This window comes from Natator depressus, chromosome 4, assembly GCF_965152275.1.
Source record: "Natator depressus isolate rNatDep1 chromosome 4, rNatDep2.hap1, whole genome shotgun sequence".
In the NCBI taxonomy this organism is placed as follows: Eukaryota; Metazoa; Chordata; order Testudines; family Cheloniidae; genus Natator; species Natator depressus.
In genome coordinates, this window is record NC_134237.1 from 38,894,243 (window position 1) to 38,921,192 (window position 26,950).

Below are 26,950 nucleotides of genomic sequence, written 5' to 3' on the forward strand. Positions count from 1 at the left end.
TGTAATGATAGAAATAGATATGTGACACAAAAAAGTTCTTGTAAGTTGAACTAGCAAAGTCCTATAGAAAACTGTGTTGTCTTTAAACTTTGAGGCATGTCTCACAAAGAAGAATTATTGCTATGGAATTTGTGCCATAGTAGTTACTGTGGGAAAAGATTAATTTTACTACCTTCCTTATAGATTTATATATATATATTATATTACAAAACACACATAGAAATACATGTAAACTATGGATATGAAGTCAGTCCTGCTGCCAGGTAGGATTCCAGTACTAATGAAAAGAAAGAAGAGAGGAGAGGAGCACATTTAGGAAGTGGCATTCCAGACAGATGTTGCATTGCTTTTAGTCAGACACCTTCCCATATTTCTGTGGCGTGTATTTCTTTAATTATATCTTTTGATCCTTCCCACAGGGCTCCGGCGGAGCGAGAGTCTGTCAGAGAAGCAGGTGAAAGAAGCCAAATCTAAATGTAAAAGCATTGCCCTGCTGCTGACAGCAGCTCCCAATCCCAATTCCAAGGGGGTGTTGATGTTCAAGAAGCGTCGCCAAAGAGCCAGAAAATACACTTTAGTCAGCTACGGCACCGGGGAACTAGAACGTGAAGACGACGAGGGTGAAGAAAGGGAAGGTGAAGAAGGTGACAAAGAAAACACTTTTGAGGTAACCTTATTTGGAACAAGTGAGTCAGAAATAGATGAAGATTTCTTCTCTGACATTGACCACGAAGGCCAGATTGTGACATTTGATTGGGACACTGGTCTGCTTGAGATTGAAAAGAAACTAAAAGGTGCAGACGAGATGCAGATGCTGCCAGAGAGCAAGGGCAAGGGGGCCCTCATGTTTGCCAAGAGACGACAGAGAATGGATGAGATCACAGCTGAGCAAGAAGAGGTGAAGTCGCATGGAATGCATGCAGAGGAACAAAGAGAAGCCACTCCAAAAGAGAGCTTCAAACAAGTGAGCTCCTCATCCTATCAGGCAAAAGAGGAAGAAACATCAAGAATGCAGAGCTGTGTGAGCAAAAGCTACATAGAGGTGAGCCACAGTCATGGCAAAATGGTACAACAAAATGGCATTGGGGGAGCATCAGAGACAAACATCTCCTTTCAGTCTTCTGGTGCCCATAAATCAATACCTTTAAACAGAACAGCTAAACCTTTTCCTGGTATACAGAATCGAGCAGCACCACCATTTTCACCAACAAGAAATGTGACTAGCCCTCTATCAGACTTACCAGCACCACCTTCCTATTCCTCAATTAGCCCACCGCCTCAAGGCTTCTATAGAGCAGTATCGAGTCCAGTGGCCAGCAGAGCTCAGTCAGCTATTTGGTCACCAACAGAGCAGATAGCATCCAGAGATGAAAGGATTGCAGTGCCAGCCAAAAGAACTGGGATACTACAAGAAGCAAAGAAAAGAAGCACTGCAAAGCCTATGTTTACTTTCAAAGAACCTCCAAAAGTGAGTCCTAACCCTGCCCTATTGTCCCTTGTACAGAATACAGAAGGCAAACGAGGTACTGGAACTGGCTTTGAATCGGGACCTGAAGAAGACTACCTTAGTTTGGGAGCAGAGGCTTGTAATTTCATGCAGATCCAAGCATCAAAACAAAAGACCCCTCCTCCTGTTGCTCCAAAGCCCTCAGTCAAAGTCTCGCCTACTGCTGTCACTCCCATTTCACCAGTCTGGTCACCTCCAGCTGTGGCTTCTGCCCAGCCTCCTGCCTTCCCAACTCCAATCTCACCACAAGCTTCAGTTCCTGCACCAATCAAAGTAACACAGCCGGCTCCTCATCCTCCCCAACCTCCAAGTACTCTTAACATAGCTGGTCCTTTTAAAGGGCCTCAAGCAGCAGTATCAAATCAAAATTATACACCCAAAACACCTACCACACCAATAGGAAATGTTGCATTCGCTGGAGGAATGGGGCCAGCCTTTGAAATGCCACCAGCTTTTAGTGGAAAAGGAGCAGAGTTATTTGCCAAAAGGCAATCTCGAATGGAGAAGTATGTGGTAGACTCAGAAACTGTGCAGGCACACATGGCACGGGCCTCATCTCCAACTCCATCTTTACCAGCTTCTTGGAAGTATTCATCTAATGTTCGAGCACCTCCACCCGTTGCTTACAATCCCATCCAGTCCCCCTCTTACCCTCTTGCTGCTACTAAACCCCAATCTAAATCACCTGCTGTTACCAAAAGTACCAAAAGAAAACCTAAGAAAGTTCTCAGTGCTTTGGATGTTATGAAGCATCAGCCATATCAACTTAATGCATCTTTATTTACTTTTCAACCTCCTTCTGCTACTAAGGAAGGCCTACCTACTAAGCAGTCTACAAAGTTCGACTCAGTGTCTGCCTCAAAACATGCTCTGCCTTCAAGACCACTCAGTGCTGGTTCTTCTGCTAATGTCCAAGCATCCTCAGTGTACTCCGTACCAGCCTACAGTTCACAACCGTGGTTCCAGTCGAATTCATCCACTCCAATAAATGAGTCCTACGAGCCTAGTGGTTACCCCTCATTTTCTAAGCAAGAATCAATCACATCCTCTTTGTTTACTGCTCCAAGGCCAAAGTTTTCAGCAAAGAAAGTTGGTGTCACAGCCCAGGTGTGGAAGCCATCAATCATTGAAGAGTAAATCTTGTAGTTGCAACTCAGTGTCCACTTTGCTTGCAATGAATTGTTTGCAGTGGTGATCTGGCACACCAAGAGTGCATATAGCAGTCCTTAGCTTACTTAACAACTTCAGATGTATCCCGTCAAATCTGAGTCCAAACTATTTAAAATTTTAAAATGAATCAAAATGGTTATAAAATTAGATGATAACACTTATGAATATTATCACACACTTTATACATATAACATCCTGAAATGGACACATACTATTGTATTAAGTAAGCCGGATGCTAGGTTTTATGCTTTAAGATGAAAACAAATATGACAGTGAGCAGTGTCCCCTGTATTTCAAACAATTAGAAATAGCCTTCATACTGGTTTTCTGAACTGTGCTCTGGTGGCCCAAGGGTTTGAGTAAAATTAAACAACACGTATTGATTTTAGATTTATTTTTAAAAGTGCCTTATAATAATATGTATTACTAATGTAGCATACAAAATACAGTTTTAGGCCCTGATCTCCAGTTGGATCTTTACGGACAGACCCTTGTGCCCACACGGAGCCCCGATGGCTTCAGTGGAAGATGGTGCATTGGCACAAGGATTCTCCCACAGGTTTCTGATTGCAGGATCAGGGCCTTAGTGTGTAAGTTATGTGGATCAGCTCTGATCCAAAATCATGAATTGCTTCTCTGATTTCACAGAGAATGTGCCATAAGGAATGTTGGAATGTTTTGAAAAAGACTGACTTAGAGGAAATAGGAAAGTGGCTGGAAAAGGTGTTAAGGTTTTTCCATTTTTAGGAAATTTTAAACTGAAGTTTGCACCCCCAGTGCAGGCATATTTTTAATAACCATTTGCCTTGACTCCAACAAATGACTCATTATAGAAGCTAGTATATTAGGATTGTTGAACAGTTAAAATGGGTGAGCTGGGTTATGCAGTTGTGATGTGATGCAATACTTTCTCATGAAAGCACAGCGACTAAGAATTGAAGGGATACATAATAAGAGTACTGATTTTTGCAACCAGACTAGAACATGCCATATAAATCAGCGTATAATGATATGTCATTATTATTACCTCACCTTACTACTGGTATCTCACAGACATTTTCCTGTTTGCATTTTGGGCTTTATGGTGCTTTTTCAGCTGTTATTCTTTTTACTCTGTTCTTGCACTTTCACCCTTTACTTCATGTATTGTGGACCAGGAGGATCAAGGCACTGCTACCACGCAAACCCCTACTCAGAGAGGGCCAGATTCTGCCATTAAATTTCATGCTGAGTTATACCCTACTCCAGGTCAGATAGGCCAGTTGAAATCAAAGGGACAGATTCTGACACCCTTAGTCATGCTGAGTAGCACTTTACTCCTTAAGTGGTTCCATTGAAATCAGTGGGATCACTTCTGAAGCAAAGTGCTATTCACCATGAGTAAGGGTGTCAGAATCTTACCCAAGGGAATACTCATACTACTCAGTGTGGGTAAAGGTGGCAGAGTCTAGTTTAGATATATTTGTTCGAGCCACCATCCAACTGGCTATGGGCCAGATTATGGAGCAGTGACAGAGTGTTAAGTATTTACTAACTCAGGTAATCCGATTGGTTTCAGTGTGGAACTACCTGCCTGAGCGAGTGCTCATCAGTGAGTGAAACCTCCCCAATTTATCCCCATAATATTAAATTAACTGCTATTAAGTTTGAAAACAATAAACTTTATTGTACATGTGAAAGTCAAGTGTTCCCTGACAATGCCGTTCACCAGGGGTTGGATTCAAAGACCACTGAAGTCATTGGAAAAATTTCCACTGGCTTCAGTGGGTTTTGAATTATGACCGTGATGGGGAACAATCAGGGACCACAGCCTGGGTGAATCAACTCACACTAGGAATCAAGGATAACTGCTGGAAACTGCAGGAAAACCAATCAGTTCTGCATGAAAAAGTAAAGAGAGAACTATATTGCAAACATAACTTGCCCAAGAGCATATGGTATCAATATTTTAATCCTCTTGTGATCTCCTTATTTCCATCCATTTTCCACTGTCAATCTGCTGTATTTTCCTCTACCATTAAACTTGTCCATTCTTCTTTACCTGTTTGCTTTTTTTTTCATTTATATGGATACATTGACTATGTATTTTCCTGCTGTTTCTATTTTCCATGCATTTCATTTACTATCTAGACTGATCCTCTTTTCTTTCCTTCTCATATAATGTCATAATGGTATTAAATACCTTAAATTAGCTAAAGTTACAAATCAAAAAAGATAATATCTACACAGGAGAACTTAATCTACTGTTGCCAGAGATAAGGGTAGTGAGGTATCACACTTTTTTCAGGAACAGATAGCTAGCTATCTAGACAGATAAAAATTGTCGAATAAATCTAGTAACTTTAAGACTAGGACATTATAGTATTCCCCAATAAAAGCCATTCTCTGAACAGTATGACACCTGTATACTGTAATCACGCTAAAAAACGAACTTCCTCTGGTGAGAAGACTTTTAACTACTTATATTTTTAATAGGGCTCTTGATTAATCGCAGTTAACTCATGCGATTAACTAAAAAAATTAACTGCGATTAAGAACATTAATCACGATTAAATAACACTGTTAAACAATAGAATACCAAATGAAATTTATTAAACATTTTTGGATGTTTTTCTATATTTTCAAATATATTGATTTCTATTACAACACAGAATACAAAGTGTACAGTGCTCACTTTATATTATTATTTTTGATTACAAATATTTGCACTGTAAAAATGATAAAAGAAATAATATTTTTCAATTCACCTCATACGAGTACTGTAGTGCAGTCTCTTCACCATGAAAGTGTAACCTACAGATGTAGCTTTTTTTGTTGTTACATAACTGCACTAAAAAAAACCCAACAACAATGTAGAACTTTAGAACCTACAAGTCCATTCAGTCCTACTTCAGCCAATTGCTCAGACAAACATGTTTGGTTACAATTTGCAAGAGATAATGCTGCACATGTCTTGTTTACAATGTCACCTGAAAGTGAGAACAGGTGTTCGCATGGCACTGTTGTAGCTGGCATCGCAAGATATTTACGTGCCAGATGTGCTAAAAGATTCATATGCCCCTTCATGCTTCGGCCACCATTCCAGAGGACATGCTTCCATGCTGATGATGCTCGTTAAAAAAATAATGCGTTAATTAAATTTAACTGAACTCCTTGGGAGGAGAATTGTATGTCTCCTGTTTTGTTTTGCCCACATTCTGCATATATTTCTGCATATATGTTATAGCCGTCTTGGATGATGACCCAGCACATGTTCGTTTTAAGAACACTTTCACAGCAGATTTGACAAAACGCAAAGAAGGTACCAATATGAGATTTCTAAGGATAGCCACAGCACTCGACCCAAGGTTTAAGAATCTGAAGTGCATTCCAAAATCTGAGAGGGACAAGGTGTGGAGCATGCTTTCAGAAGTCTTAAAAGAGCAACACTCCAATGCAGAAACTACAGAACCCAAACCACCAAAAAAGAAAATCAATCTTCTGCTGGTGGCATCTGACTCAGATGATGAAAATGAACATATGTTGGTCCACTCTGCCTGGGACTGTTATTGAGCAGAATCCATCATCAGCATGGATGCACGTACTCTGGAATGGTGGTCGAAGCATGAAGGGACATATGAATCTTTAGCGCATCTGGCACGTAAATATCTTGCGATGCTGGCTACAACAGTGCCATGCGAACACCTGTTCTCACTTTCAGGTGACATTGTAAACAAGACGTGTGCAGCATTATCTCTTGCAAATTGTAACCAAACATGTTTGTCTGAGCAATTGGCTGAAGTAGGACTGAATGGACTTGTAGGTTCTAAAGTTTTACATTGTTTTATTTTTTTATGCAGTTATTTTTTGTACATAATTCTACATTTGTAAGTTCACCTTTCATGATAAAGAGATTGCTCTATAGTACTTGTATGAGGTGAATTGAAAAATACTATTTCTTATGTGTTTTTTTTACAGTGCAAATACTTGTAATCAAAAATAAATAAAAAGTGAGCTCTGTACACATATTTTGTGTTGTAATTAAAATCAATATATTTGAAAATGTAGAAAACATCAAACATATTTAAATAAATGGTATTCTATTATTGTTTAACAGTGCGATTAATCGCGATTCATTTTTTAAATTGCTTGACAGCTCTAATTTTTAACTCAAGTGGGTATGGAGAGTGCCTGGGGACTCTAGTAAAAAGATACAGTGCCTTTCACCTCTTGAACCCCAGTTCAACTGTGGCCTAGGTTACTAATTACTGGAAGTCATGACCAGCTGCTGAGTGGCCTGTGTGAAATGAATGGATGATCTCCGTCCAGCTTCTAGCATATGGAGGTCTGCATCACCAAACCACCCCACCCATCCACTCAGAACTGGAACTGGCACTCTTGTTGGAAGTATCTGCAGAGAGGACAAAGACTGAATGGATGTGAAGACTGGCCTACACTCTCATCCCCAGAGGTGCTCACCTCCCAAGGAGGAATGAGCCACATTGGCAGGGCAACGTGAAAATGTTGTGGGTATAAAGAGAGGTCTTCAGTTTCCTGGGCCATCAAGCCAGCACCTTCCACTAGCACTAAATTCGCTTGAAAAATTTGAACAGAAAAATGCATTGCATGCAGTCACACAGACAAGCTGAAAATGCATTCAGGCAATCAGTTAAAACCCTGCACGTATATACAGAAATGAGTAAAATGCAAGTTTCTGTAGCTGCAATCTTAGAATATAACTTTTAGCTAAGCATATTGGTACTTCATCCAAAAGAGAGAGATGAGTTCAAGTTGCAAATTTGGATTTGTGTCTGGATTTTGAATTTCCAGTGGTGTTCAATTCCAGACTTTTGGTTTGACACGTTGCAGTGATATAGGAGGAGCTGGACCTTAAGAATTGGGTTTTCAAAAGCATCCAACTAAGTCAGAAATACAAGCCCTAATGATTTTCAGTGGGACTAATGCACCTAATGAACTTACGCTTTTTTGAAAACCCCATCTAGGTCTGAATCGAGTTTCAGATTCTGAAACACTACCTTCCCCTTACCACATACTTTCATACACACACACACACACACACGGCACATGCATTTTGTGAGTGTTTGGATCTCTGGTTTGCTTCAAGCCCATCTCTAATAGTACGGTAAGACAACAGCTGTTAATAGCATTTCAGCATAAGACTGAGCTATTTAAATTACCTATTTTACCTATAATGTCATCTCCTGAGAAACAGACGTTAGAGGACAGCTGAGTATTGTAATTCAGGTTTAAATTAGAGGCCAAGGATGATATCACACAGAGCTGAAGAAAACCAATAGTTTATATGTAAAGGAGCCATTTGATTTACTGAATTATTTTTAATATATTCTGATGAGGACACACTGGCTTGGGCACAATGAATGAGTACATTTGACTATGAAAGGCAAAGTCATACCATAGCAGACATACTTCCAATATGTTCATGATCTGGTTCAAAAATTCTTTAAGATCTTCATATTGTTTTCAGTGTATTTAATTATTACCACATAAAATTATGCTGCATACTTCAGGGTGCTAGAGGAGCTTAAATTCTGTAGAGGTTTCCATTAAATCAGCTACTTCAATCCAGGACTCATAAATTTACCAAGAAAATTATCTCAGTCTTGTGAGTCCCTTTATTTTTGAGGTTGGCAGATATCCTTTTAACTTCTGGTGGTCTTCTCTAGCTGGTGTGGGGGCATGTGAGAATAAAGGGGTCTCTCTTAGTGGTGCCAAGGTTCAAAAGGACACAGGGATCCAGGCTCCTCCCATTACTGTCTGTTCAAACTCCTGGCTGTTTGACAGCGGCTAAGGAGGAAATTGTATCCCTTCAGAAATGTTGTATACTTGGAGTATACTTTAAAACTTTTTCGACACTTTTTTAATAACAAATGAAGTGCTCATGGAATGTGATAGACAAACCCAATGTTGCAGGCTGTTTATCCTTCCAGCCACAGCACAGGCAGCAGCAGTATAAGCTACTCCACCCTTCCCTGTCATTATGCTTCAACCCTGAGCGGAAGGGAATAGGGCTGGTCAAACTTTTCCCATGAAAACTGGTGGTGGTGGTGATGGGGGGAGGGAGGTTGACAGAAAATTCAATTTTTGACTAAATGAACGTTTTCATGGAAAATATCTGCTTTCCATGGAAATTTTTGACTTCCTGCTGAAAAAACTAAATTGAAAACTGTTTGGGTTTGGGACTTTCAGTGTTTTGTTAAAAAAAAAAAAAATCAAAATTTCCCATGGGAAAAAAAAAATTCTGACCAGTTCTAGAGGGACCAGTTCTAGGTCTGAGGCTCCATGGCTATTCAATCTTCGGCTTTCTTCTGAGACAACTAAAGGACACCATTTGAATAGCTGGGTTTTGTGCTGTGGGCATTTCTCCATGAGAAGCAATTTTTGAAGGTTTTAGAACATGGAAGCAATTGGATTAAATGGGTTTCCACCCCTCCTCCCCCAAATGCTGCTGTTTTCCCAAACAGCACCGACTTCAAATGTTCTGCCTCCAGAATAAATTTGTGCAGCGCGCATTAGAAGTCTGCTTGGGCCTAATTTTAAAGCCTGACTGGGACCTGAACATGACCCAGGGACAGCTGACTTGAACCTGACCTGAGTGTGTTGAATCCTTTTCAGACCCAACCCAACCTGACCTGGACATGACACTTCCCCCCAAACCTGTATTAGTGCTGCCACCTCGGGCTGGGGGCTTGGCTTTTCCTGCTCCTTATGACCCATGCTCACAATCCGTCTTTGGCTGCCTGCTGACCCTAGCATCAACGCAGCATGTGCAGTGCAGCGAGGTGGTGGCGGCTGGCAGGTGTGGGGCATGCAGCCACTGCCATGCCAACCACATGGGCAAGCGGAGGTGATCAGAGCCTTCCCACTCCAAGCCCGAGATGGTCAGGCTGTTTTCAGACCCGACCTGACCTGACCCCGATACTTGTAGTTGGTTTGGGTCAGGTTGGGGTCAGGTTGCAAGGCTGTAGCTTGGGTTAAAAAAGAGAAAGATATCCTGAAAGCCACTGTCAATATGCTGGTACTGTAGGAGCCCAGAGTCTTGCTGTATTCCTAGACAGTGAAAATTAACTGAGTAGGAAATAAATGGAAAAAATATTGCAAGGAAAAATGCTTTTTCTGGTGCAACATTAAAAAGAGTAAAAACATAACTATGTTAGAAGTAAGACTAGTTCCTCCTTTTTCTGCCCCTTAGACATAGGGAACCATTTTGTAAGAGTAATAATATGCCCTAGGATGTCCCGTGGCAGTAGGATATACATGTTCCTTGGGTCCTGAAGTTCTTTGGGCTTCACAATACACTAGTATGAACGGTAGTTTTTGCAGTGGAATATATTTACATCTATCCTTTGTCTAATCAAGGCCATGCACATATAATGGTTCTTGGGTGACCTACTATTTAACCTCCTGACATTCTCTTTACCTTGAAGTAGCCACAGGCTCAGTGCCTTTCCTACAGCTAGCAGGGAAAATGAGTAGACTCGTGTGAGGCCAATGCCACTCAGATCAGCTAGCAGTAGGCACTTGAATAACAAGGGACCTTCAACTCACTCTGTCCCTGTAGCCTAATCGTATTACCCTCCATGCAGCTTCTGATCTTCTTTGGCCTGAGACATTAAGGAACCAGAGACACAAGGTTCATATTGAAATTGCCACATCACACAGTGCTGCTACCACCAACCGTCCAGGCAACAATACTTTCCTCCATCTTTTCTGGCCAATTTCCACATTTCCTTTCTGCCGAACTGGTACCATTGGGTTTTGTAATGAACGTTCAGAAGAATTAGGTTGTGTCTGAAGTAAGGCATTACCAATGTGCCAGGGTATCAGCAAGCAGACAACAAATAGGAAGTAAGGGGCAGTAGTGTGAGGCAGAAGGGAGTGTTAGTGACAAGTGGGAGAGCACTGGTTGTGTGAGGGAAGAACTGCCACAACTAGGGTAAGCCAGAGCCGTGGAGGAGAGTGAGCTACAAGGAAAGGGTGGGCAGTGAAAACAGGAGAAGAGGAGAACCACCACCCAAAAAGGCTTCACCAATCTTTGTCGTTAGGTTGCTTTCGAGAAGAAGGAGCCCTAGGAAGTTATTCAGGAGGTTTATAATTTCATTTTAAAGCCCTTCAGTAGTTGATCGATCTCCAGCCTTTAGATTTGCTATGCCTGGCAATTTTTTTTATTCTTAGTTACGTCCATCACCAGCCATGATTTTTCTCATGTACCGTACATATAGCCTTCAAATGTATGGGAATCTCAGTGTTCTTTCCTAGCATGAATCAGTGGAGAAGATGTGAGGTTTTTTTTTTTTAAAAAAGACAGACTCCCGCAGTAGGGTGATACTCTGCCTGGAAATGCATATATATAAATGTGTTGTGAGGTACAGCCCCTGCACAAAATTCTTCTTAAAGGTACAAAGGTGAGCCATTACAAAAGGGAGTGTACAAGGGGGTTCAGGATCACTGGGAAGCAAAGGATAAGGGGAACCTTATAATAGAGAGCCTGACCATGTAGAAGCACAGTGTACAGAGTATCCAGGACCTTGTCTCAACAAGCCATCAGCCTTACAGGGATGCTCAGTTGCTCCAGCCTCTCTTAGGAGAGTTCATTGCACATTCTGAGATGGGGAAAATACCAGTGAAGCAATGGCACTGATTCCCATAAGAACTTTGGAAGATTTTCCCCTATACTGTTTCATGACTTTTATTGATATTACGTGACTTTGCATGGTATTTAATTTTTTTAAATTGATTCATTATGGAAAAACAGATTGCTCCAACATTGCCCTATAACTGGACATGATGCAACTGGCTTCGCTTACAGTCACACACCCAAGATTCTACTGATCACTTTTATAGTTAAACCTGGCAAGTGTAAGACTTCACTATTACAGCCTGGCAGCATGTTATCTTATAATGACTCTATTCAGCTCAAAATTGGAATTTTTATACAAAGAAGCAAACTGACAATAAGATCATCAAAAACAGTGGATTCAAAAGCTATGAATATATTCATTGCCAGCAGTTTTCTTGGGAAGATATATGACTGTTCCAACTTCATAGCCCACAACCACCACCTACTCCCTTGACAAAGTCAAAGGAAAGAGTTCGAGCCACTCAAGAGGTATGTTTGACAAGTGATATCCAGCTGAGCACTTATTGCAGGAAGCTTTTTGTTTTTTTCCCCAGCAAAATAATTAAAACTCACACAAGCCCCCCAAAGTTCAGTGAAATGTTATGTTGGAGGGAACTTTTCTAGCAGCAAACCCCCAGGCCCTTACCTACTTCACTGGAGCAATGCTAGTAATTACCAAACGGTGGTGCTATCATGATTCTAGGCAGATTCCCTGAGCAGCGAGGACAAGCCCCATATCAGTCAAGCCTTGTGTATGTCTTCACTGTTCCTGGGGAAAAAAATCCCTTCTCTGCCCACACCAATGTTCATAATTCAGTTTGAAATTCAGTGTGGGCAGAACCTAGGGATACTCATACTGATCTTCACAGCCTTATAACGCATTAGTAATAATTATGCATTGCCCTAGGCTGAGGAGGCTCTACTCAGGGGAGAAAATACTTCTCTTAACCTGTGTTTGGGGATTTATTTTCTGGCACAAGGCTGATTGTTTAAGGCAATCAAATTAATATAGTAGCAGTAACTATTTTAAAGCTTGAGTTCTTGATTCCTGTTATATGGCTTGAGATAAGGAATTTTAAAAGGGAAGAGATCCTTCACATTGCTGGGTATACAAGGTAAATAAATTACAGGGCTACTAGGTAATTACAGTGCAGATGTAAATGAGCAAGCTGTGGAAGAGAATTATTATTATTAATAAGATTATTATTACAGACTGCTGTGTAGATAGAAAGATTAATAATATCCTCACCCAGCTAGTCCCAGTTCCCCCCCTTCTGAGCTCAGTCTCCTTCCACCCTACTGGCTCTGCCCCCATTCCCATTTCCCTCCATGGCTCGCAATCTCCTTACCCAGCCAGTCCCAGTCTTTCCCCACCTCCTTCTCCCAGTCCCAGTGTCCCTCTTCCCCAAGGCACCTTGTCTCAACTTCTTTCCCCAACCCCTGTTGGTCCAGCTCTTGTCTCGTCTTCATTTGAATCAGGCAGCTTCCACCTCCCCACTGCCTTGGTCCAGGTCATTGAGAGCACAGGGAGAGAATCTCCTTGTTCTTAGTTTAGGTGCCTAGAGCTGGACCTAGCATGACACTCAGCAGCCCAGTTGCAGGGAAAACTCTGCTCTGCCCAGATAGACTCTTCCTGGATTTTAGCAGCTAAATTTCCTGAAGTCTGTACTGAAAATGTGCGCTCTACAATTTTTCAAAGGCTTATATCTTGGCCAAATTTTAGCATATTTTCCAGGGTATGGCAAATGCACATCCATGACACAAAGGCCACTTCCTGCCACATTTCAAATTCCTGCTCCAAAGCATGGGGGCACTAGAGCTTTTTAAATAACAGATCATCAGAAAATGTTATAATGAGCAAAACAATGTCTTTTCACCAAAGCTCATTCTCTAAAACAACTGAACTATTTTGACTAAAACCTTCCAAAAGAAATCAGTCTGAGGCAGACACCACACATGAAAATGTTCAGCTAAAATGGTTACATATTGGCAAAGTTATAAGCAACTGAAAACAAGGTCTTTATAGTGGAAAGTGCTGGACAACATTACAGTAGATGGAACTACCAGCCCTGCCTAGAATATACTGTGTGTTTTGTATTTATGTTTTGCAATTTGGGACAGAGTCATTTACTCAGCACCTTTATTTCTGTATTCATTTAAGATTGCTTCATTGTCCATAGAGCATAGGGGAGACAGAAACTACTATTTTAGATCCATGTTTGTTTTAAAAATACATAGGCACTATGGGGGGCAGGGGCAATCCTATTTCACTTTCCATGGCAGGATAGAGAATGTGTGTGTATGTGTGGGGAGACAGTGGTTCATAGCAGGTGATCAGAGAAGGATCACAGCTGTATGCATCTGCAGCCTACACAAATTTCTATGGTGTATGCACACTCCTGACTTTTCCCCTGTGCACACCAACTTTGTACCATGGAGTGTAAGGACAATATGTGGATGTGGTATGAACTGAGTGCAAGGATGGCACTGGGGAAACCTCTTTACCCCCAGAATCCAGCCACAACAGCCATTTGGAGCAAAAATAATGACTCTTCTTCAGTCACCAGAGTAACCAGTGATAAGTACCTGGGACAGCTGGTGGTTAGCCTTCTGCCAGACACAGCTCTTTATTTTTGGTCAGTACAGGATTTGGCCTTTAAGTGGAGCTCACACAGCTTAAATCATTAATAGTTCTCTAGCCAGAACATAAACCACCCAGACTCATAAACTGCACCTATTTTGAAATGCTCTTTGGTTTCTTATCCTACTTAACCAGAACTTATACATGCACACTGAACATGCTACTGTTAAACTCCAGAAGGTGGCAGCAAATGCTCTTTCCTCTGGGAAATATGCCATGTCCACTCCTCTGTTTAATTGAAAATAGGGATTTCTGTGAGCCAAAAGAATCTCCAGTCCCTTACATATTACAGATAAAACTTTATTGTGTTTTTACAATCAGATCTGATGTGAAAGTTATGTGATAAACTAAAGCAACCATTTTCCTTTGCTTAAAGAATACTGAGCTAAGTCAATATCTGACTTGTCTGTAGTTAGCAGTAGAGCTGTGCAGAGAAAGGGAATTCCATTTTGCAGAGGATTTAGATATTTTGAAACTTGGGTTCCTTTGGATTTGGAATGAAAACCAAAAATTTTGGAATTCTCTATAAATGGGAATGCCCTGAGCTCCAGTGCAGCCTGTGTGGTGAGCTTCCCTAGAACCATGGAGCCTGGAAACCTTGGTTCAGGGGCAGTCAAATCAAGCCCCTCTCCCCCCACCTTCCCAATGGTTGCATTTATAGCTTGAAATTTTTATTATTGTGCAATGTAAAATGCCCCTGAAATGGGTGATGCCACTTTGGGCCTTTAAAAGCTGGAAAAGCGGCACATCCTTTGCAGTGGCACAACCTCCCCCCTTTCCTCCCTCCTCCTTTTCTCCTTCTTCTGCAATACTGGTACTCTGCATATATTCCATCTGGAGGCCAATGTTAGTTCAGGATTGAACATGCCTTTGACATGGAATTATGGACTTATGGGGCAAAATTTTCAAAATCCCAAAGTGACATAGAAGCCTAAAACTCCCTTTTTCAAAAGTGACTTGAGCAGTTAGGAGCCCAAGTCCCATTGACTTTCTCTGAGAACGATGTAGGCTTTTAAGGACTAGATTCACAAAAGGACTTAGACACCTAACTGCCTCTTTAGGTGTCTGAATCCAGCAATAAGGCACCATTAACACTGACAAAACCACAAAGCTACCACCTAACCCTATAAGCACATCAGTTTCCACTGGTGAGCTTGAACAAGCTGCCTAAATCCTGATGCCACTGAGCTGCTTGGCATCCTAGGTCACGCCTCACCGCCAGTGGGATTCTCAAACCAGACAATCGCATGCCTATCTTGCCTGCAGGGCCCAATCCAGTAGGCATGCTCTGAGTACACCTAACTCAAACAAAACAAAGGACAGCCAGGGGCGAGCATGTGCACCCCACATTATAGCCAACAGCCCAGTTGTTCAGGACACTCTCCCTTATTTGGAGGATGGCCTTGAACACAGGTCTCCCAGGACAGTTTCTTAAACACCCAGGATATGGGGTATTCTGGGATAGGGCACTCTCAGTCTCTCCTGTTGAAGTGGTTCCACTTTGTATAAATAATTAACTCTCCACCAAAGCAGGGATTTGACCCTGACTCTCCCTCATCTCAGCTGAATGCCCTAACTACTGGTCTATTGGGTCAATCTCTTGCTTTTTCCTCTCTCTCTGTCTCTGGCCCAATGAATATTTAATTATTTATACAACATGGAACAACTTCAACAGGGGACATAACTGGGGGCATAAAAGCACTTTTCTGACATGTGGGAAAATCTGGATTCATGTCTCTGAATTTCAACTCCAAATCAGGCAGAGCAGGGATTTGGAAACAAGTCTCCCACATCTCAGGACAGTGCTAAGCACTGAACTATTAGCTATAGTGGGTGGGGAATCTCCATCTCTCTGATTCCAGGAGAGGGTTTATGGGTGAGAATCCCAAGTGGAGATGGACTCCTCCCTGCCTGGCTTGCTGGCTTCTGAGAATTCCTTACTTAGGCACCTTGTTCTCCCCCTACACTAAAATGGGAGCTCGGATGCCTAATTCATACCTAATAAATAATGCTTAGCTCCATATTATGGTGTTTCCTAATTACTTGTGTCTATTTCACAAATCATATAGACATAGACACACATTTTCTATGTATATACACACACACACACACACACACACAAATAATAATTGTGTGTGCATTGATTCACCTCTATATACCTAATTCAGTAAATTACTTTTGGGAATAATGCTACCTTTGCTTTAGTGTATAGACATAAACACTTCAAATATATTAAAGATATGTATATGGTAAAATAAATGTTTGCTTTATTGAACACATTTATAAATACTTTTCTTTTTTAAATGTTAATGTAACAAGCCTTTCAACTGTTCTCGTGTATGTTGGAGAAGCCAATTGCAGCTCTAGGGATTCCCTATGATTCTGGCAGACAACTTATTTGTCTTTCATCCTCCTCTTATCTAAAAACCATTGCCTCCATTCAGTAACTATTGTAGGGCAGTGGTATTCTTTCCTGAAGAGCTTCAAGCAGACTAATGGAAAAGCACAGACTAAATCACAGAGTGGCATTCTGACTTGTCATGATGTTGCAACATCACACACAACATCATGATGTTCTTTCATCACACGAAGATGAAAACATTGCAACAGGATATCCCCAAGGTATTGTGATTATTTCTGCTGCTTCATTTGATGCCATATCTCTTCTCTTTCCATGCTCCCTTTCTGGCTGGTGGAAGGGAAGGCTAAAAGGGAGTTTTTTCTCTATCTCCCTTCTTCTAAATGTATTTATTTAATGCTTCAGGGAAAGGAAAAGATTGCTAATTCCTCTCTGTTTGCCTGTTACTTTCCCTATTGCTTCATGTGTGATCTGTGTTTTGTATATTCTACGCAAGGCCAGCTACATTCCAAGCCATGACATAATAAAAACTGCTTGATGGATCTTGAAGAACAGAATATGGATTGAGAACAAGAGGTTGAGTATTACTGTGCTCAGTTAACACTGTCTGGTAAATGAATTGTGAGTGAATTCTAGTGACTAAAGATTGGCATGAGCCATGAGTTTGTGTGGTTAAGTCCAGAGTTCTGAATAGCCCATTATTGATAGGACTCAGTCATGCATTTAAAATCTGGATTTTGATCCAATTTCAGGAATGTTTAGGTCCAGTGTTTTGGTTCAGGCCCATCTCTTCTAGTGACAAAGTAGTAATTCTAATGACAACAATATAAAATTAACGTATCATCTCCCAGTCTTTACCTGTGAAAAAATAGGAGATATGCTTGTGTTTTTAGCATAAATTACACATTCCTGAAAATCCTTAAAGGTCTGTTTTTTGAAGTGTGTAAGCAGATGGAGCACCTTTTGGCAATGAAGCCTAGGGAGTATGCAATTCCAGAACAGCATGGAAGCAGACAAAATAGAAGTATTCTTACTCAGAAACTGAGAAAGTGACTGCAAAATTATTACCTGATTTTATGTAATTATACACACACACACCCAGAGGTGTGCAGATTGCTAGTGGATAATGGTCTTCATTACAACAGCCACCACCATAATTGGAACCAATTGGAAGACTTGTTGGAAGTCTCAGCTGGGAGGCCAAGGACTTAGTGGGTAGGTGAACTTGAGGTAAGGATGGAGGCATATTGGCAGGGCACAATGGATAATCTTGTACTGTTACTGCCTGTGCTGTATTACTTCTATGGATATAGAGAGGAATTCAGGGCCTGATTCTAGTGTTACACCAGTGCAAATTGAATCAATGGGGTTACACTGATATAAAGTTCACATGACAGAATCAGGCCCTCAGAACCGTATCAGCTCAGCAAACAATATATTCATTTAAAACTCCACAGTGAAACAAAGTTGAAAAATTGTTAAAAAGAGACTTCTTTCCTTCCCTAGTACAGTAGTGACAGTAGCGTCAAACACCACCATCCCCCAAAAACAAATGGAAAAACCCTCATTGATTTAAATGGGTTTCTGACTTGGCCCCAAGAAGAAAATAACTATTTCATTTTGTTTTACGGTTTTCTCTGTAAAACTGCAAAAACTTGCACAAATACTATTGCAAATCCAGTCCATGAAGTTACATTTCTTATCAGACATAGGAGGCATAAAGATAAAATACCATATTGCATAATATCGACTTAGTACAGTATAGCCAATACAACTTTAGACCCTTACCCTGCAAAGACCTATGCACATGTTTAACTTTACAGAATGCGAGTAGTCCCATTGAATTCAATGGGACTACTCACTGTGCATGAAATTAAGCATGTGTACAAGTCTTTTTATGGTCAGGACCCTAGAGCCAAGTTGTGTTCTGCTACATCAGTGAAAAGGTACAGTATCTCCACTGAAATCATTGGAGGTACTAGGAGTAACTGCCTAAAATGGAATTTCTGGGTAGTTATTCATTACACCTTTATGAATAGCTAAACTAATCACTGCATCATACATTTAGTTCAGATAACAATGTACAGTAAAGAAGTAAAACAGGTTTTGCCACATATTGTAAATTGTGGCCAGGAACACAAATTAACTTCCTATTTAAATGTCTGTACATTTTGAATTATGATGAATTACATTGGAGTTGACAATTTTCCTCTTAGGGTCAATTCTTGAGATCCTTTCTCAGGTTTTACTTAATCCTTATTCAGTTCAGTTCTAATCTCACTGAAACTAGGCTTTGTTTGGATAAGGAGAGTAAAAACCATGTACTGACTTCATGCTTTGACCGCCAGTATTTATTTTTTTAATTTATGAGTCCAGCCTAACTGATCTATTTTGGGCCTGATTTCTCTCACACAGTTGCACCTATTTTATACAAACTGACTTCAATAGAGCTATTACTGATTTGCACCAGTATAAGAAAGCACACAATCAGGCCCATTAATTTTAAAAAGCCGAAGAAATTAAAAAAAAAATAGTAGCAGGAACAGAGGGAATGAAACAGAATTATTTTCTGTTTTTACTAGAAGGTGGCTGCTATTTCTGTTCAGAAAAATTTCTGGTCCAGAATAACTGAGGTACCCTGTAGTCAAAGATATTTTCCTCTTCTGGGAACATGAGCTTGGCTCTCAAATTTCTGCTCTACCTAACTTCAACAGAATCACCAACAGTCTCTCGCTGAACACCACAGAGAATTCAGTCAGCAACTTCTGTCAGAGCCTCTCTCCGCAACAACTATAGGCACATTACTTTAGGATTGCAGTTAGTCCAAGACACAAGGTAATGATGGTAATGCCTTTCTCCACACTGGAGAACCAGACAGACAAATCCAAGGTTCAGGAGTGTGGTGGAGTGCGTTCTGAGGTAAGTACCCATCTAGACAGTGGCAGGATCATTTCCAACCTCCTAGCTATGTCCCAAAATAGTGGAATTCTGTAAGCCTCTCCCCAAGAAGGGCAAATTTGTTCTTGCTTACTTCAGCCTCTTTCCAAAGAATACGTCCTGGAAAAATCCTTCCCCTCAGGATCCAGAAAAGCATACTTCCGTTAAAGAGATTTAAACTTACATGGAAATGACCCGGGGGGGGGGGGGGAACCTTGGCTCCTCCTCCAAGGAAGGAGAGGTTACTTCATCCGTCTCCTGAGTAGATGAAGAGGAATGCCATTCTCACATACATTTTAATCTTGAGGAGCCAAATGACTTCATCAGGAAGTTGTCTAAACTTAAGTAATTCCTAATGTTAGCTCAGGGAAAGTATTAAGAATTCAAGCAGTCCAAGAAAGCCAAAACAGGCCTGAATATGCCACTAGACCTCCATTTTTTGTGTGTGAATCAGCTAGAGTTGGCAAACTCATTGTGTTGTGTTTAGTCACGTGACAATTATTCTGGGTTTGATCTTGGACTGGGAATTTCCTTCTCTATGAGGCAAAGTGATTTGTCCCTCACCATCATGAGAGAATTAATCATTGAATAGTCTCAGTAATGCAGATCATGTACCTGATCCAGGATAAAACTCTCAACAGGAGATTTCTGGTATTGCATTGGGACAAGAGACACCATTCTATAGATTACCCGATCCTTCTTTCCAGCACCTCCAGGGTATCTCTCAAGTGGTGGCTACTCATACAGTATGTAGAATGCAGCATGAATCCAATTGGCTAATGACAAACCCATATATGTTAGTCTAACAAATAGAAAACCATGAAAGATGCAAATACTATTTTGGGTAAATGGACAAGAAATGAAAATAAAAGATAAATATCAGCATCTGTTTTGGGAAGCTGTACTGGTTCAGAGGTAGAAAAGAATCTCACCTATCCACCTTAAAGGTGATTCATTTGTCCAATGCTTTCCAGCACCAATAGTGGCTCAGTCACTCCATTGTACCTGGGAGCATGGAAATTGTATTCCTAAATATTCCAGATGATGGATTCCCCAGTGAGAACCAATCATGGACCTTTTCATCTCACAGGGGATTCACTGGGCAATCCCTTACTCCAGTAGATACAAGGACAGAAAAGCTTAAGTAGTTGATATGTTCTCCCTCTCAGGGTTAAGGATGACATTACCTGCATTCCTACCCAGTCATTTTATCCCCCAAAGTCTCACAAAAGGCGGGGGGGGGGGGGAAGAACTAAGTTCAAGCAATCTTAGTATCACTAACTTTGCAAAGGAGGATCAGATGTATCATTCTTGAGGCACAATGGATAAACCCATCCTTTCTTCCCATTTACCAATCTGGACCTCTTCCCCCAATGTCTAATATTACTCCCAAATCCAGAGACACTCTTCCAAAAGGTTTGTCATCTGAAGGGCAGAACTGCAAGACAATATGAATAATATGCTCATTTGTGAGCAAAATCCTTCATGTCTAAGGCATATTAAATTACTTGGAATATTTTTTCAAATAGTGCAAGCCAAAGAATGTCATTCCATCCCAGTTCTCAGTAGCATAGATTCTCCCTTTTCTGCAACAACTCTTAAAAAGATAAATGTATGCTTTGGGAGCCATTAAAGGGCCCTGTGATTGGAAAGAATTTTGGTTACCACCCCTTGATCATGAGGTTCTTCTTAGTTACGAACAAATTAAGCCCTTGAGTTGGTAAAGCATTGTTTTTCTGGGACCTAAATCTGGTTGTCAAAGCCATGTGCTATTCTCCTTTTGAGTTCCTATCTACAATATCCCTAGAAATTCTCTTCTACAAGGTTACTTTCAGCTGTCTTCTATCAGTTCCCCTTCTCACCCTATACCATGATAAAGCTGTCCTCAGAAGGGTTTCCAGTATCCTAACTGAGGTAATGTTTGATTTTCCAACAATTTTTACTTCCTATTCTGATACTCCCCCTCTTAAAAAAAGAAAATTTACCCTAATCCAACATGCTCTAGGCCATTAAATTTTATCTACTTTGCATCTCTGAAGGCCTCATCTTCATGTCATGGAATGGGGACACTTGTTAGATGGATTATGAAAGGTATTTCATTGGCCTATCAATTTCTATTGGATAGGATTTTTTTTTTTTTTTTTTTCAGATTAAGTCCACTCTACCAGGGCTGGGCAGAACAAGAAGGTACCTCTGCAGTCAAAACCATGACAGCAGCAACTTGGAAGTCTCTAGAGACCTTCTCCAAACATGACAGACAAGCATAGCATCTTCAGCTAATACTGCCTTTGGATGTCAGATCCTTATGACAGCAGTTCTCTGAATAGTATACTTCCCATCCCCTACTTATCTCTGGGATCCTACATGGTCTGATGGACTTAGAACTCTTCTGTCTAAACTGGAAGCTCCATTGAACAGAAAGGGAAATTTTCCTTAACTGTAAAATGGTTTTCTGTTCAGCAGAGACAACAATCTGGAACTCTCTGATGACCTGCTAATTCAGATGGGAACTCCCCCCTGCCACCTTTACAATCTTATCTTGTAAACAGTGTCACTGTTCAGGTTGTCAGAGTAATTTATTTAATAGAAATTGTGTCTCAGATTGCACAGAATTCTTTATAAGTTCACAACCTTTTAAAATTTCTTTTCTTGCCAACTGGTTAAATGAAGCATATGAATTTTACTTGCCAAGAAAGCAATTGACTGTGCTACCAACTGAGGAGAGCATTTGTAGTAGCTAGAAGGTGGGTGGGGGGGAATCCTTAATTCTGATTGGAGGACACATATGGGCCAATCTGGCCACAGAGAACACCCATCTATCTGCATTGTGATCGCTACTGAACAGAAAGCCATTTACAGGTACTGCCCTTTCATGATATGAAGATCTGGAAGAACTCCAACCCACTGTTAATGGTATGATCATTTAATCCATAGGCAAAATAACTATATTCCCCTGTGTTTCTGTAGGGCAAGAAAGAATAATTTTTCCTTTTCTATTTAAAGTGTACATTTCGAGTGCCAAGCTGAGCCCTATCCAGGTAAAAGTTAGTTTGTTTGATGACTCATACATCAATGTGCACCCTTATAGGTTAAAAATTAATTGAACTCAAGTGTACAAAGTACAGTCCTTTTCTCAAGACGGAAAATTGCCATTTGTTATGGGAGGGCGTTAATAAGTGTGTGGCATTTCTTTCTGATGTTGGGGATAGCTGGTGATTAGCTCAAATGGGCAAGGAGGAGGATTGTCTTCTTGTAAAACAGAGGTGGAGTCTGCCAAAAACTCACTATGAAACCTTTGCTATGTCACTGATGGCCTAGGTTTTAATAGTTAGTGACTGAACAAACATATTGTAATCAATAAAAGTTGCAGATGCTCAGGAACTTTGAAAATTGAGCCATTCCTGTCTCAGTTTCCACATCTCTGAAATGGATCTAATAATATGAGATACAGGTCATTAAATTTTGCTGAGTGCATATAGATCCTCTGATGGAAGGGCCTAGAAAAAAAGTGAAGTATGGCATTAACAATATTGAATACTAAACAAAATCATTAATGGATAAATCTTCACTGTGCATGATTCAGGCTCCTGTTGACTTCAGTAGGCTTAGTTTACATTGAGCCCCTGGTCTTTGAAAGTTATATAGGAAAGGTAATTCAGGCCACTGTTTTCAGGATAGACACTTAGCAAAGCCCTTGGCCACTTATAGCCAGATCCTCAAAGGTATTTAGGATCCTAATTCCCATTGAAATCAATGGAGTACTGCTCCTAAATACCTTTGAGGATCTGGACCTTAATGCCTGATTTCAAACAAAGTATGGGAATTAAAGGCTGTTCCCAGACTTCAGGGTATGAATCAGAGGATGTAGCCAGTTAAGTAGTCTCTGTCCATATTATTCTTCCTAATTTAGGAACCATGTGATTTGTCTGAATCAGAGTGCACATTTGGCATGCGTGCAAAAATGGGGTACTTGTACTGTATATTGCTGAATGAAGACTGCTGAGGACAAAACCTTTCTCGTGAACAGATTTTTTGTTTGAAAGTGCTGCATTACTAAGAAGATTAGGATTTGTGGAATATGAATGGATTTCTCCTAAAAATGGGTCAGAGTGTTCTGAAATTTTTAGGGCACTGTCATTTAAAAGGAGCAAGGTTAAGTAATGTCCTATAATGGTATTAGGCAAATTATTGCATTGGCATTTTTAGTTTTTTCATTCATTTTTGTCCCCTTGCCGCCCATGATAAATTTAATAATTTCAGTGGAAAAGAGCTCCTTAATATAGGATGGATAAAATACACTCTTGGCTAGATCTATTGGACAGAGCCAATTACCAAATAAGTAAGTTTATGCCTGCATCCTGTAGATATAATCAGATTGGTAAGAGCAGTTTCCCACCCATCTCCCTTTTCACCTATTAGGGAGGACAGGGCATATTAGCAGGGTAGAGGAGGTGGAGGGAAGCTTGCAGTGTTGCTATCCATACTGTACCTGTTCATTAATAGAAGACTTCTTCAGGTCTGTCAATCTGGTGTCTTTCCCAAACACTTGAATTCTCTCTCTCTGTCTCTCTCACACACACACAGCTACATGAAGGGTGACATGTTTTTAGAGAGCTGTTCCTTATGCTGCCGGCAAGTTCTTGTACTCTCTCATATACTAACATGCTAAACAGTATGCCAGTAGCCCAACAATAATTTGCTTCAGTTTGGAAATGAAGGAAAGGGGCTTCTGTCATTGATATTCAATTATTGTGGTTATATTTGAGGTTTTGTTGTTCTTAGGAAAGAGGCAGTGTCTGCTCATTATCACTTCCTGAGAGGCCTTCTTCACTCACCTCTCGAGCCATGTCCCTCGCTTCACCTGTGATGTTCCAACCTGGCCCTGGTTTCTTCAGCAAACCAGCAGCAGCAGCCGACAAGCCTGGCAAGAGATTGACTCCCTGGGAAGCAGCAGCCAAGTCCCCTCTTGGCCTAGTGGATGATGCTTTTGGCCCCCAAAACATTCAAGAATCCATTGTTGCTAATGTAGTATCAGCTGCTCGCAGGAAAACACTCCCTGAGCCACCGGATGATTGGAAACAAAGGGTTTCCTGTGTGCCTCCAGGCCCAGGTGTTCATGCTAGCTTTGCATCATTTGGAACGAGGCAGTCTGGTATCACATCCCCACCAAAGAGCAGCATGTCTGCCCCCAACTCCACTTTTCAGTGTGGCTCTCGGCTTCAACATGCATATTATGGTCAGCGATCCCGAACAGATCCTGGCATGATGTCCATGGATTCCAGGTCCGACTACTGCCTGTCAATGGCCAACTCAAACTACAATCCACATCCAAGGGGATGGAGGCGACAAACATGAAAGACAGAAGAACCTGGCATATTTCCTTCCTGCCAGCTTCACCAGCCTTAGATCACAGTTGGAGCAGTAAAGTGACCTGTCTGAATAGCTTCTTGCTGGCTGACAGTTTCTGAACTGAAAGAATGAGGAAGTTTTGTAGAATGGTGCAGTTTTCATGATATTTCAGGGGTTTCAGTTCTAGATTAGATTCCATTTTATTCCCAGGCGACAGGTTTTTTGTTTGTTTTTAAAAAGGTCAAATTTGTGTAGGTGGAATAATCAATGTGCTTATTACAAAGCACATGTAGAAGCTTTAGTTGGACAGAATACAAAAACAAACATTTACAGATGAGTTAATGAAATTTCCAAAGAATGAAAAAGCTTTTTAAAATGAAATTTTCTGGTGGGATCTGTAGTATTTCTGGGTATATTTGATATCTGAATTTTAGGACACAGACATAGCCAGACTTCAGAAGGTTATTTTTCCAATGGAATTCCAAACTTTGGAAAGGTTTACTCAGCATATTGATCATATAATTTCTCTGTAGCATTTTTTTTAAAAAAGGGATTCTAGCAAAGTAAATCTTAGTTTTACTATAATAAACATACAATACTTCTATAGTCATTTTACCTAAAGCTCTGGTACACATTAACATATGTTAATATGTAACCATGCAGTTCAGAGGGATTTCAAGGAAGTTAGGGGTGTAACTCTCCATTTTAAGCTTTGGCTGTTGTAATTGCCCAGCCTAGTTTGAAAACAGCAGGAAAGAGAGTGACGTTATGATGAACTACTGATATGATAGTTGGATAACAAAATGAATCAGAGAAGTATTTAATATAGTCAGGTTACATTTAAATTGGGTTGCAAGTGACCGTTGTAATAAACAATCAAACAAATACATGTCAGTCATGTGGGGGTGTTGGATGACAACTATGTTTATTTCTTTGTGAAATGTTTAACTTTCTGAACATTTAGTGCAGCAGATTCTGCTACTAGTAGTTGAATACTTGAAAGGCTTTAGATTTGTAGTCTCATTTTGGAAGACCAAAATAGGTTATACAGCAAGGACAATTCATGTTATGTGCAGGAGGTATGTGGAATATGGTTTATGATAAGTGTTACATGGTCTGAGTCTAGTTAAGGCAACACATATTTGGAGCGTTCTTAGAGTGTTAGATAGGTCTTGATGGAGTTGGAGAGATGGTAAATAATTTTGTTACTGCTCGTACATATCTTACATTTACAGTTCATTTAGTTAATAGCAACATATGTGGCTAAGCTATATACTACAAGCTCACTGGGTAGTTTAGATAGTGTTCGGTGTTAAATGAATGCCCAGTTTTACAGAGCACACTGCACCATCCTCAGTTGTTGGACATTCTTCAAATATCTATCAAGCATGGCCACTTGAAAATATTGCTGAAATATAGTTGAATAGCTGTACTTAAACCATATAATAAGTGTAAGCAGAGCAATTTGAAAAGAAAATTAAAATGCACATGCATAATAAGAAAGTGTACACAGAAACCAGGTTATAAACCAATGTAATTTTTTTTCTGCAAGAGGCTGACTTCTTATCTGGTTTCTGTTTTGAGTTGTATCCTTTATGTTGTTATACTGGGAACAGAATTAAGCAATGTTCAGAAAAATAATAATTTGGCCAAATGCAACTTTAGGGGAAAAAAGCATTTCACTTCTCAGAATCTGGAAAATAGCTTTGTATTTCCTTTGAAAATAATATCATGCATCCTAATGAAGTATGGAAATGCATGGTTAGAAATAAAACACCTACACCACATTTCCAAAAATGCCCATATTTTAAAATATTACAAATGTTATGAAACAAAAATTATACTAAATGAGGGCCCAGTGCTGCAAACATTTACTGTAAACTCACTTGCTGTAAACTTACTCATGTGCCTAAGTGTTTGCAGGATCGAACCCTAAAAATGGAACAATCCCTATTATATATAATAAGGCCCAGAATACTTCCAGATGGATGGTTAGAAGAATACCTACAATTTTTATACACAACTTTTCATCACTATCCTATTCAGGGCAGGGGCTTTTACACTTAAACTGATTCATCTCCCACTAAAGTCAGTAGAAAGACTCCCATTGACTCCAGCAGGAGCTGGATCAGGTATTTAGTAGCACCAATTCTGTGGCCATTACTCAGGAAAATGTCCATGGAATCAATGTCAAATGTAATGAGCCTGAGTAAAGGCTGCAGGATGAGCTGCAGTACTGCCCCTCCACACATCACCCTGTATAGACAGGTAGCTGTGTGTTACCGTAGCTGTCTCTTTGGCTGCTTTAAACTAGGGTAAGTCAATTCCACCTAAATGAAACCTAGAAGG

At 40.4% G+C, this 26,950-nt stretch overlaps 1 protein-coding gene and 1 long non-coding RNA gene across 3 annotated transcripts in view; one reads left to right on the plus strand and one right to left on the minus strand.

Annotated features, from left to right (window-relative positions):
• SYNPO2 (synaptopodin 2) overlaps positions 1–26,148 on the plus strand; it is a 121,471-nt gene extending 95,323 nt beyond the window's left edge. Inside the window, exons 4-5 of the mRNA XM_074950794.1 lie at positions 420–2,614; positions 24,035–26,148. Of these exons, the coding sequence (XP_074806895.1) occupies positions 420–2,614; positions 24,035–24,607 (2,768 nt within the window). The 3' untranslated portion in view covers positions 24,608–26,148. The remainder of the gene's footprint in view (positions 1–419; positions 2,615–24,034) is intronic.
• LOC141986369 (uncharacterized) overlaps positions 1–26,950 on the minus strand; it is a 118,783-nt gene that overhangs the window by 31,337 nt on the left and 60,496 nt on the right. The gene's annotated exons all lie outside the window — the stretch shown is intronic.